General features: G+C 51.6%; 1 protein-coding gene across 3 annotated transcripts in view; it reads left to right on the top strand.

Annotated features, from left to right (window-relative positions):
- The window catches only part of Dlgap3 (DLG associated protein 3), a 65,695-nt gene extending 52,995 nt beyond the window's left edge, over nucleotides 1–12,700 (top strand). For all 3 annotated transcript variants that reach the window (XM_013120224.3, XM_040756603.1, XM_005079461.4), the window contains exons 9-12: nucleotides 9,252–9,736; nucleotides 10,670–10,761; nucleotides 11,117–11,260; nucleotides 11,829–12,700. In XM_013120224.3, the coding sequence (XP_012975678.1) occupies nucleotides 9,252–9,736; nucleotides 10,670–10,761; nucleotides 11,117–11,260; nucleotides 11,829–12,047 (940 nt within the window). In that variant the 3' untranslated portion in view covers nucleotides 12,048–12,700. The remainder of the gene's footprint in view (nucleotides 1–9,251; nucleotides 9,737–10,669; nucleotides 10,762–11,116; nucleotides 11,261–11,828) is intronic.

Here is a 12,700-nt window from a genome sequence, read left to right as displayed (position 1 = left end):
TATTTTTCTGGATTTTCTTTGTTTGTTTGTTTTGGGACAGGTTTTCTCCGTGCAGCTTTGGAGCCTGTCCTGGAACTCGTTCTGTAGACAGAGACAGAGATCCACCTGCCTCTGCCTCCCAAATGCTGGGATTAAAGGTGTGTGTCACCACCACCTGGCCATTTTTCTAGATTCTTATTGTTCTTGCTTTCGTTTGTACTTTGGTTTTAAAAACTGCTGGGCAGTGCTGCTTGCTATCCAATTTCACAACCTGAGTCCAATCCCTGGAACCCATGATGGAAGGAGAGAAGCCAACTCCTGCAAGTTGTCCTGTGACCACCGTATTTGCACCATAGCATGCACACATCTACGAAATAAGTAGATAGGCAGATACATGTAAGAACAGTGCCCTTGGTATGCTTCCTGATGGGTGGAGTCGACTACATTGCCTCTCCTTTCTGAAGCTCGTCTGTGATGCGTCCAGTTGCCCATCACGGGGACTGAATCTCTCCAGTTCCATCTCCTCTGACCCTCTCCATTTGCTGACCGGGTTTCTGGATCCCCGTTGTACTTGTCAAATGCCGTGGGTACCAGGCTACCAAGATGAGCAGAATCAGACAAATCCCTGCCCTTTGAAGCTTAGCCTTGGGATCATCGAGACTCTTACAGGAAACAAGAGCTACAAGTTGCCACTGCACTTGTCTTCCCAGACCCCTGGACCACAGTCAAAGAGTACAGCATAGGCAGAAAAGCTATTCCAAGGGCTTCTGGGAACAAAGAAAAAGGTGATCTTGTTGCTATTTGTTCTTGTTATTTTGAAATAAGGTCTCATGTAGCCCAGGCTGGCCTCAAAATTCTATATCCCAGGACTGGGGAGGCAGAGGCAGGCAAATCTCTTCTAATTCAAGGCTTGTATATCACTGTACCTTGCCTATATTAACCACACACCTGCTACACTCTCTTGTTCTTCCTCCAACTTTCCCCATTCTGATTTAATGTCATATTTGTCCATATGTATGTGTAAATACATACACATGTATATTCAAAATCATATTCCATATGTGAGAGAATTTGGGATATTTATCTTTTATCTTGGGATATTTATCTTTTATCTTTACTACCTTCTTGGTTCCTGGTTCCCTTGTCTTTCTCCCTTTAAACCTCCTTCCCCCTAAATAGTTGCTCTTCTATTTTTATCACACACACACACACACACACACACACACACACACACACACCTAGATTCTGTACCTGAGAAAAGTGAGTCCAACTTATTTTGCTTAACATGATGATGTGCTGTCCACTTCCTGCAAATGTCACAATTTCATCTTCTTCATGGCTGTCTGGAGAGTTCTTACCTGACCCTTGTGACCTCTAAGTCTGCCTTGCTGGACCCTCGCTTGAAGTGTTGGCTGCTCTCTCAGAGAAGAGCTTCCCCAGAGACTGACATGTCCCTCCCCCTCCTCCCTGCCCACTCCTCTCCCACACCATCCTGCTGCCGAACTCTCCTGGCAAAACCCTTGCCAGTTTGCGGGTACTGAATGTTCCTTGGATACTGTATCTCTTGGGGTAATCCAATTTCTGCCCAGAGAGCCACAAAAGGGACAACTCCCTGAAGTAGTCATCATAACGACTTCCAGGATTACCAGGAACTCAGTCATTGTCACCAGAAAGGACTGGAGGGGGGAGGCCTCCACAGCCCAGTTAAAAAGCCCGGAGAGAAAATACCATGCACTGTTTCATGTGGGTGCTAAATGAGAGCCAAAGCCACTTCCTACCTAGTGCTTACAGCTGTTGGAGACCACAGCAATGACCGTCACGTCCCAAGCCAAATACGGACATAAATTCTGGACTTCAAGACCTTGAAGATTCATGTTATTTTAGGATTATGTTTGCTTGTGAGTTACAGAAAATGCATGAATGACAGTGACTTGCATATGTCAGAAGTTGGTTTCTCGCTTGCTTACGTATCCAAAGGGCTGGTTGGTGTTCCACAGGCTCAGAACCCAGGCTGCATTCTCTACAAGGTATCTCGTATTCCAAAATAGCTGCTTAGGGCTAGTCATGAGTCTACATTCTAGTCTTTGGGGGAGGGGATATACCAAAAAAAAAAAAAAGATATAGCCTTCCTTTTTTTTCCACAGTGTGTGTGTAGGGGGAGTTAGAGAAGACAACACCCCCAAAACAGCTCATTCTCCTTCCTCCTCCAGACCCCCACAAATCTCCTTCCACTACATGGGGTTCAGAGATGGAACTCCTACGGTTAGGATTGGTGTGGGTGCCCTTTACTGAACCATCTCTCTGGCCTATACTCTACTTTTAATAACACTTTCTTTCGTTCCTATGGCCTTGTACGTGCTAGGCAAGTTCTCTCCCACTGAGCCACACACCCAGCCCTACACTTCGTTTCAAAGAACACTTTCTAGATGTTGTAAGTAACAGTTCTGCTTGCATCCCTTGGACTAGAACTTTGCCGCTTAGCTCTACCTAGTGATAAGGGAGACTGGGAAATGAATTATTATCCAAAGTGGCCACCTGTCCAGCTTAAAATCATGGCATTTTTGTTACCAAGGAAGAAAGGGAGAATAGATGTTGGGGATAATTAATACTCCCCACCACCCTTGCAGGCAACCAACCAATCAGCCACCCAGCCAACATTGATGTTTGAGGAACTGCTCTATTTAATGAAAGAGATGGATATGCAAATAACAGACTCCAGTGCCATGTGATGGGGAGGATAAAGGAGGTTTTGTTCCGTGTGCTGCGGGAGAACAGATGGGAATGATCAACAGCAATCAGAATAATTAATGACTACAATGGCCGAGCTGGGGCCGCAGCGCTACGCTGAGCTATTGTGTTCGGCCAGCTCCTTTTCTCGGTGGCAGCGAGAGCCACAAACTTTCCTACTTCTCTACAATAGCTCACACAATGGCAGGCCAGGTGCTGGCCCTTCTTCCCATACATTATCTCCCAGCACTCTGGAGCTGCTACTGTTGTCATTCTCACTTAAAAGATGACAGAACCAGGCACGAGCCATCCAGCTGGCTTTGGAGCCCGGCAGTCTGGCTCTAGAGAACCCAGATTTAACTCCCCAACTCTGCTGACACCCCCAAAACAGCTCATTCTCATTCATCCTCCAGACCCCCACGAACCTCCAGAAGCTTGCCTCCTCGTACACTTCATTGTGGTGATCGAGGCCATCCTCTGGGGCCTCAGTCCATTTCCACACCAGCCCCTAGATTGCTTGTCCCTCTCCTCAGCCATCAGCCCTGCCTCAGTGGTCAGGCAACCGATTGCTGTGCTCTCCCTAAGTGTGAGGAGGCCTAGGGTGGGATACAGTGACTTGAGGTGGCCCCTGTCTGGATTGGGTACTGTTCCATCTCAGGAAATCACTTTGCCTGTTAAGGGTATCTTTTCTCATCCGTGAGTAGGGATGATGCCGTCACCTGATGATAGGGACATGATGTCATGTTAAGTGATTAGTTAATCGCTTAGCACATACTAGGTGCTTGGAAAGTGTTAGCTGTTATCCCATTCCCCACTTGGTCTATTTCTCTTCTTTGTTTTCAGTCAGCTTCTCTTTACATATGTGTTTGTTTCCCATCCCTGCCATGACAGGTGTTGTAAATATGTATTTATTATCTTACATTTCTGGGACTCAGAAGTTCCTACATTTACCTGGGCTAACGTCAAAGTGTTGGCAAGACTGCGTCCGTTCTGGATGTTTGAGGAAGAATCCATGTTGTTGCCTTTTCCTGTGTATTCTGCTTTCTGTTTCTGTGACGCTGGGGACCAAACCTGGGGCCTTGTGCATTCTAGGAAAGTAGTCTTCCACTGAACCACACACCCAACCTTCCTTTTATTTCTTTCCCGTGTTTTCCTTTCTCCATCTCCTTCTGGACTCCCTCTCTTATTGATAGGGACCCACATGAAAGGCTGCACACATCTCTCATTGCTGTTATAAAGAACCTAACAGAAGCAGTTTCAGAAGGGAGGCTTTATTCTCTTTGTGACTATGAGACATGATTCTGCCGGGTGGTGGTGGCACATGGCTTTAACCCCAGCACTCCGGAGGCAGAGGCAGAGGCAGAGGCAGGTGGATCTCTGAGTTCCAGGACAGCCAGGGCTACACAGAGAAACCCTGTCTTGACCAAACGAGAGAGAGAGAGAGAGAGAGAGAGAGAGAGAGAGAGAGAGAGAGAGAGAGAGAGAGAGAGAGAGAGAGGGTCCTTTATGGCACGCCGAGTATGAGGCAGATAGTCATGTTGCACCCAAGGTCAGGAAGCTGAGAGATGAACGCCCAGCATGAGAAGATACTCAGCAGGCTTTCTGCTCCTGTTCGGACTGTTTATGGTGGGTCTGTTCCCCCTCAGCGAAATATCTGCAGAAACACCCTCACTGACACACCCAGGGGTGTACTTCCTGAGTGATTCTGAAGCCCAGCCCGCTTGACTATTGAGATGAACCATCAAATTTGGATAATCCAGGATATTCAGCTCATCTCAAGATCCTGAACTTGGCCAAGTCCACAAAGTCTCCTTTGCCATGGGAGGTGGCTTACCCCCAGGTTCCAGGGATTAAGAATGGGACCTCTTTGGGTACCATTATCTCACAAATCCTCCTCCCCACTTCCCCATCATATCCTCCGATAGGCATTCCCCTTTCTCCTGCTTGCTTCTCAGATGCCATCTTTGATGAGGTTGTTTTTAACTAGTTTCCCCCTCCTCCCGATAGCAATGCAGCCTGCACCTGTTCTTGCCGTGGTCAGCAGGGGCACAGCCCTGGGCAACCTTTCATTCCCAACCAGCTGCTTACTCTTGTTGGTTGTTTGGCCCTTTTTGAGACTTCCTCTCCTCTGTCTGCCTTTACATACTCTTCCTGGCTTAATTTTACATTTATCTCTGCTAGGCGGTGGTGGTAAACATCTTTAATCCCAGCACTCAGGAGGCAGAGGCTGGCAGACCCCTGTGAGTCTGAGGCCAGCCTGGTCTACAAAGCAGATGCCAGGATAGCCAGAGCTACATAGAGAAACCCTGTTTCGAAAAAACCCCAAACAAAATTACCTCTCTCTCTCTCTCTCTCTCTCTCTCTCTCTCTCTCTCTCTCTCTCTCTCTCTCTCTGTCTCTCTGTCTCTCTCTCTGTCTCTCTCTGTGTGTGTCTATTTGTGTTTGCATGCACATATGTACATGTATATGCACCTGTGTACACCATGCCACGTGTGTACAATTGAAGGAGTTGATTAGAACTTTCCTGGCACTGTGTGGGTCCTAGGGCTTGAACTCAGGTTACCATGCTTGGCAGCAAGGACTTTTACCTACTGAGCTATCTCAGTTTCTCTTCCTCCTGGGTTCCCACCTCCTGGTCCTCTCTTGTTCCATCCTTTCTACATGTTACACTGTCTCCGTCTGTCTGTGGAATGTCCAGCTTTCCCCAGGGTTTGGAATCTTGGATCCAGCGTTCTTTCTTATCGTGTCTTGTCCCACACCAATGACTAGTTCACAGGGATAACTGACTCCTGCCCATCCTGTGCAAACTAGTTGGGGTTGATAGTGAGGACCATGCTTCACTGGGCCCAAGTGGCTACTCAGACCCCTCAGCCTTCCTTGGGGAATATGCATTGAGAGAGTTCCCTGAGGAGGGGACTTAGAACCATGAGCCCTGGGCCACTTCTGTGTTTCTGTCTGAGATAGTGTGGAATCTTCTCAGAGGTCAGATGAAGGCATCAGGCCATTGGAACTGAAGGGCAGAGTGTGTTTATTGGGGAGCGACCTTACAGAGGCAACTTCAAGGAGGAAAACTTTATTTGGGTAACAGTTTCAAAGAGTGCAGGCTATCATTGGGGGACACGCAGTCCATGTTGATGTGAGCTTATTGCCTGTTCACTCATTGGCATATGGGAAAACAGAGAGCCCTGGCCCATATCAGAAATAGAATCGTCCTCATGGCCCACCCTGCAGTGACCCATTCCAGCTAGTTAGGTCACAGGTCTCAGAGGTTCCACAACCTCCCAAACTTTGTCAACAGCTGAGGACCAGTTGTTCAAACACATGAGCCTGTGGGGGTCATTTAAGACTCAAAATTCTTACAACAGGGAAACAGGTTGGGATGGTACCTCTTCAGAAATGTAGTTGCCGGGGAAACCTATTGTGACCGTGACCTCTGGTGTGTGCAATTGCTAGAGTTTGGAAGGAGACACGGACAAACTGTAGCTCAAAGGCATAAATATTCATAGGGAATCAAGGTGTGTCCTGAGAATATAGTTAGTCACCAGAAAGAGAGACTAATTGGTCAAAATAGTGGAGTTGCTTTAAATGCAGGAAAACAGATGAGGAGGCACGGTGTGATCTTGGGGACAGCCAGGGGACTCACAGGCAAAGAGGGGCTTAAGCAGAGAATAGTCCCGGACTGAGAGTGAAAATGGCCATCTCTGGCAGGGCACAGCATGCTCAGCGGTTGGGAGTCAGAATGTAATCATTTAGGGATCAAGGAGGATGGAGAGGGGAGGAGGCTGACGATGCCAGCACACCTAGAGCATAGGGGCTTCAGGTTAGCACTGGCACAGAAGTTTGAGCTTTCTCTTGTTGGCCATGGGGAGTCATGGGAAGGGTTTTGAACGGGAAGAATGACTTAGAAAAGCTTACCTTTAGGAAGACTGTTCCAGTCTTGGGGCAGACTGGGCAGGAATTTCAGGGTTCCAGATCTTAACATATGCAAGATATAATTTCCAGTAAATACTTTGAAAATTATTGTCCCATTCCTATGGTTTTATATGTGTGCATACTGTAGTGACATTTTGTTTGTGATCTAACAAATAAAGATTTCCTGAAGATCAGAGTGCAGAGCTAGTCACACTAGTTAGCCATAGATGCCAGGCAGTGGTGGCACACACCTTTAATCCCAGTGCTCAGAAGGCAGAGGCAGGCAGATTGAGTTCCAGGTCACCCTGGGCTACATTTGATCCAGTCTAAGAGAGAAACACAGCCAGGCGGTGATGGCTCACACCTTTAATCCCAGTACTTGGAATTCACACACCCTTAAACCCAGCACTAGGGAGGTGGAGACAGGAGTGATATGGCTGGGTGGAGAGAGGAATATAAGGCAGGAGGAGACAGCAGCTCATTGTATTCAGTCTGAGGATTCCTAGGGACAGGATTGCCCTTTGGTCTGAGGAGTCAGTAGAGGCTAGAGGTCTCTCTTGTGGCTGCCCCTTTACTTCTTTGACCTTTCAGGGTTTACCTGGATATCTGACTCCGGGTTTTTATTACTGAGACCAATTAGAGTCTGTGCTATAGCATATGTATATTTATTATATATGTATATATAATACATATATAATAAGACTATTGGTTGTTATTTTATATAGGGTCTTACTATGTAGTCCTGGCTGTCCTGGAACTCACAGAGATCCGCCTGCTTCTGCCTCCTGAATGCTGGGATTAAAGATGTGTGCCACCACATAGGGCTATCAGAATGTATTTTACATGCATCCTCACATGTATTAGATGGCCTGGATGGAGACCTTCCTTAAGGCACAGAGTGACAAAGGTAGCATTAAGACCCAGGCATGCTGCCAGGTGGTGGTGGCGCATGCCTTTAATCCCAGCACTTTGGAGGCAGAGGTAGGCGGATCTCTGAGTTCGAGACCAGCCTGGTCTACAGAGTGAGTTCCAGGACAGGCTCCAAAGCCGCAGAGAAACCCTGTCTTGAAAAAAAAAAAGACTTAGGGATGCTTCCTGGTCCAGGGCTTTCCTTCCTCTTCACTGTGCTGAGTACAGAGGCATCAGAAAGGAGGCGGGGCCAGTAGTCAAGGTGAACAGTGCCCAGGGCAGATGCCAAGGTGAAGGCCATGTGGGAGACAATGACACTATGTTCTTTCTCCTTTCTCTGGGTGGGGGTGAGGACATGGGGTTCGTTGGAGACTGCACATGAGTGCATCTCTCTTTCCTGAGTCCTGCAGCATCCTTCTGGGCCTAGTTTCTATGGCAACAGGCTCCCAGCAGGCAGCCTGCCAGCTGGAAGGAAGCAGGCAGGCAGGCTTGGAGAGAAGGCCTGGGCCACAGGAGGAAGGCTGAAGTTGCAGGGGTGGTGGGGATTGCTTGGGATAGTCCCCCGGGAAGCTGGACAGGCCCCTGGAGATGTCTAATGAGACCCTCTTCCCTTTGACTGTGTGGAGGTGGAGGCAGATGGGGACCCACCGGCCTTTCCTTTGAGGTTCTTGAATTCCCAGACGACTTCAACTTCTGTTCATCTTTGACACCACACCCCCAGCCTGACTCCTACTTCTTACAGTATTGTCTGGCCCTAACCTCATGCTTCATAGTGCTCATTGACTTCTTTACAGACAAGAGCCCCTACTCTGAACTCAGAGTGGGAAAAATGAACAAGGCCAATTGACTTTCTATTTTGCATAGGATTTGCATATAATTAACTCAAAGACAAGAAATTTCCAGGCCCTGTGTCATTCCTGCCAACAACTTAATTCAGCTCCACTGGCTCTGGCAGACTGTCTGGCCAGGCTCTAGGCTGAGCCATCAGGGTCCCCAGGGGTGAAGTCTTCCCTGCTGTATGCCCCCTCCATTGCAAGCTGCTCCCAGGCATATTTCTTCCTTTAGCTGGTGCCACCCAGAGTGCAGCCCTGGGTCCAAATCCTGCCTCTGCCACTCTGAAGCTGGATGTCCTGGGACCTCTTTGGGTTTCCATTTCTCTGTGGGCCTAGGACACACTGTACAGCCACTATAAACCGGCATAGACCTATCTTTTCTAGAATACTGAATTGCAAGCTGGGCATGGTGACTCAACACCTACAATACTAGCACTCAGGAAGTTGAGGCAGGAGGCCCACTTAAGTGAGTGCAGTCTGGGGATCCCTTGTGAGTTGCAGGTAAACCTGGGTACAGAGCGAGACCTTGTCTCAAAACAACACACCACAAAGAAAAACAGCTTCCGCTTCACGAGCTACCAGCAGCGGCAGCCCCATAGCTGGCTTGTGCAGGTCAGTCTCTGCTTTGCTTCCAGTTTCTCTGGTCATAGGTACCGGTAGTTAAATATTTTGACTGTCACTGCTGTTCAGTGGAAGTGAAATAGGTAGGTAGGTTATATTCGGTACCTACCAGTTTCAAGGACCACTTAACTCTGAGTGTGTAGGTTAGTGGCCATCGTTTGTAGGTTCCTCGCTCCCCCCATTTTTTTTTTTTGGCTTGGAGTTGGGATGAGGGTGGTGACCTGGGGTGACCCGAGCAGGAGCAGGGAAGACAGACATCTCCCTCCACAGGCGGGCGAGGTTCAAGCGCTCCAACAGTGTGACAGCCGGTGTGCAGGCAGACCTGGAGCTGGAGGGCCTGGCCGGCCTGGCCACTGTGGCCACAGAAGACAAGGCCCTGCAGTTTGGACGTTCCTTCCAGAGGCACGCCTCTGAGCCCCAGCCTGGGCCCCGGGCCCCCACCTACTCAGTCTTCCGCACGGTCCACACACAGGGCCAGTGGGCCTACCGCGAGGGCTACCCACTGCCGTATGAGCCGCCGGCCACTGACGGGTCGCCTGGCCCTACCCCTATCCCTGCCCCCGGCCCCGGGTCCGGTCGCCGAGATTCCTGGATGGAGCGCGGTTCACGTAGCCTCCCCGACTCAGGCCGCACGTCCCCCTGCCCACGGGACGGCGAGTGGTTCATCAAGATGCTGCGGGCAGAGGTGGAGAAACTGGAACACTGGTGCCAGCAGATGGAGCGTGAGGCGGAGGACTATGAGCTGCCCGAGGAGAGTGAGTCCACTGCCACTCACGCAGGGGAGAGGGGCGCTGGCATCCTGTGTGTGGGCGTGCGGGAGAGGGGTTTCCTGGTGGTGGTCCAGGCTGCAGCACACCAGCAGGCCCCTCCCTTCAAGCTTGGGCTTGCCTGCTCTTTGTCCTTCGGTCGGGGACCTGAGGTTCCTGCTGGTAACAGGGTATCCTAGAAGCACCTGGAAAGGGACAGCTTTAGAGGCCATGGGGGGATGGGGGGGTGGATCATGACCAGACAAAAGGAGGTGGCTACCAGTCTAAGTCACTAACTCCACGAGGAACAATGTGTTCCGATCTGGACAAGTATCGGATCCAGTGTGAGCTTGGTGGTGAGGCAGGTACCACCTGCCGTTCCGACTTGGGCTGTTTAGGGGCGTTTTCCCAGAGGATGCTGGAATTCCTCAGTGAAAGATGTAGGGTTTTAACATTGTTTGAGGACTCGGCTCACGTGAGAACAAGTCTGGGGAAGGAATGGAAAGTCAGCATGACAGATAGCCCAGTGACCGAGGTTATGCCCGGTCCCCAAGAGTCCAGTCTGAGGGGAGCCAGTGTCAAGTTCCTGAGATGAATTTACAAATTCTTATCAAACCAAGGACACACGTACTGATGAGGGCCGGAGTGGCTGAGAATGGTCAGTGAGCTAGTGCTCTGGCCAAGGCTGGAAGGCTGAGGAGGTAGGATGCACTAAGGACCAGCCAGTGCAGGCCGGCTGTGGGAAGGAACTTTATGGAGGAGGATGAAGTCTTCATGTGGTTGGATGCTTGATGAGAGGATGTGGAAGGGCTGGGGGAGAGAGGGATAGATAGTACAGTAACCAAGAGGTGAGCATCTCAGAAGGTAACACCCTGGGGGGAGGGGCTGGGGAAGAGGGATCTCGTCTCCCTCCCCCTCCTGGAGCCTCATTCTGTTCCGCAGTCCTGGAGAAGATCCGCAGTGCTGTAGGCAGTACACAGCTTCTCCTGTCCCAGAAGGTCCAGCAGTTCTTCAGGCTGTGTCAGCAAAGCTTGGTGAGTGTCTGCAAGGCTAGAGTGAGGTGTGTGGATCTGGCAGGTGGCCCAGTGGGACTGAGAAGTGGGACCAGGTCTGTGTACCTGGAGGGGTGGATTGTGTGTGACCCAAGCCTGTTCATTCAGTGAGGCCCAGAGAAGCTAAAAGGTCAGGCGTGTTTTGTTTGGAGTATTGAGCCTGAGGTTGAGTCTAGTGTTTCTGCCCAGGTAGGAGAGACCTGGGCTTTTTCTCGTCCCTGCCCCCATCCCTGAGCCCATTCCCCTAACGGTGAGGCTGTGTGTGACTTTCTCTGAGCCTGCCTGGGGTCAGACCTCCCTGACTGGCTGCCTCCCCTGTGTGTCCCACCACTGGCAGGACCCCACTGCGTTCCCTGTGCCCACCTTCCAGGACCTGGCGGGTTTCTGGGACCTCCTGCAGCTCTCCATTGAGGATGTGACCCTCAAGTTCCTGGAGCTACAACAACTTAAGGCCAACAGCTGGAAACTCCTGGAGCCTAAGGTGTGTTTGTTGAGTTCCTTCAAGTCAAGAAGCCACACCCTGGAACGCCCTTCTCAGAAAGGAGTGTGTGGGTGTGTGGGTTTGAAGGAGTCAGGGGAACAGACTCACACAGCAATAACAGCTTTAGGTAAAACAGTCTTACTCCTGGCCATTGCCCTGCACTTGGCCCAGCTGTTCATGCCACTGCTGCCTCAGCCACTTCTGGCCAGCCACAGTGTAGGGAGTAGAGCTACATTTTTTTTTACAGCGATTCTCAGCCTTCTACCTGATGGGTGTCAGAGGTGAGACTGGGTAAGCCCCAGCCCTGGCAACGCAAACCCCTGCGTGTAGGTGCCAGCTGTTGAGAACGGCTCCACCAGGGTGCGCTAATTTCGGTCATTATTTGGAGACCTATATAGGGGCTTTGACCGGGTGGAAACACGTGCACCTGCAGCATCGGGTCCGGGGGCCAATTCTAGGCGTGGCCCCCTTTGGATCCTGGGGAAGCTGGGATGGGGATGTGGGGCGCCAGTCGGGATGCTGCAGTGGTCCCCGCCGCCCAGTCCAACGGTGCGCTCTCTCCCGACAGGAGGAGAAGAAGGTCCCTCCGCCGATACCAAAGAAGCCCTCGCGGGGGCGGGGCGTGCCGGTGAAGGAGCGCTCCCTGGACTCCGTGGACCGGCAGCGGCAGGAAGCGCGCAAGCGGCTCCTGGCGGCCAAGCGCGCCGCCTCGTTCCGCCACAGTTCGGCTACCGAGAGCGCGGACAGCATCGAGATCTACATCCCTGAGGCCCAGACCAGGCTGTGACCCGCCCGGGCCGCCCAACCTGGCCCGGGCCCGCGGTTTTCTACCCGTACTGTACACCCAGCGTCGAGGTCACTGTGAATGCGGGCTGCTCCGTGCGCCCGCCCTGCCGGCACCGCACGCCCCGGCTCCTGCCCGCCGCACTTTCGTGGGTTTTTTACCTTCCTGATCCCACGCAAAGGCGCCCGGGCTAGGCTGGGGACCGTGCCTCTCCGCCCAGCGCCCCTCACTTGGAACTCCCATCTTCCTGGTCCGACGCTTTGTTCCCACCTTTCCCCCCATGGGCACCATCTCTGCCATTATTTTACACCCCCTCTCCACGGGCCAGGCCGGGCCGGGTCCCCCATCTGGGCTCTGCGTCCCCCCCACACCCCGCGGGGCTGGGCTTCGTGGGGATCAAGCTTCGTGGCTTTTTATGAAGAATCCCGAACCCTGCCTAGGAGCCCACCCCACCTTCCCAGGGCTCCACCCTCAGCCCTCAGCCCACAGGGCCCAGGGACCACAGTGGCTGGACCAACCCAGGACCGGGCGCCTGGGCCTCTCCCCTTTCCCTTATCTGGGGAGGGGAGACGGGGGCTTTCCCTCACCACACCTGTGGCTGTTCCCACATCCCTTTGACTATCCCAGGAAAAATAAAACCGCAGAACTGCACCGGA

This window comes from Mesocricetus auratus, unplaced genomic scaffold (genome assembly GCF_017639785.1).
Source record: "Mesocricetus auratus isolate SY011 unplaced genomic scaffold, BCM_Maur_2.0 Super-Scaffold_100014, whole genome shotgun sequence".
NCBI lineage: Eukaryota > Metazoa > Chordata > Mammalia > Rodentia > Cricetidae > Mesocricetus > Mesocricetus auratus.
This window is presented reverse-complemented; position numbering and strand designations above follow the sequence as displayed.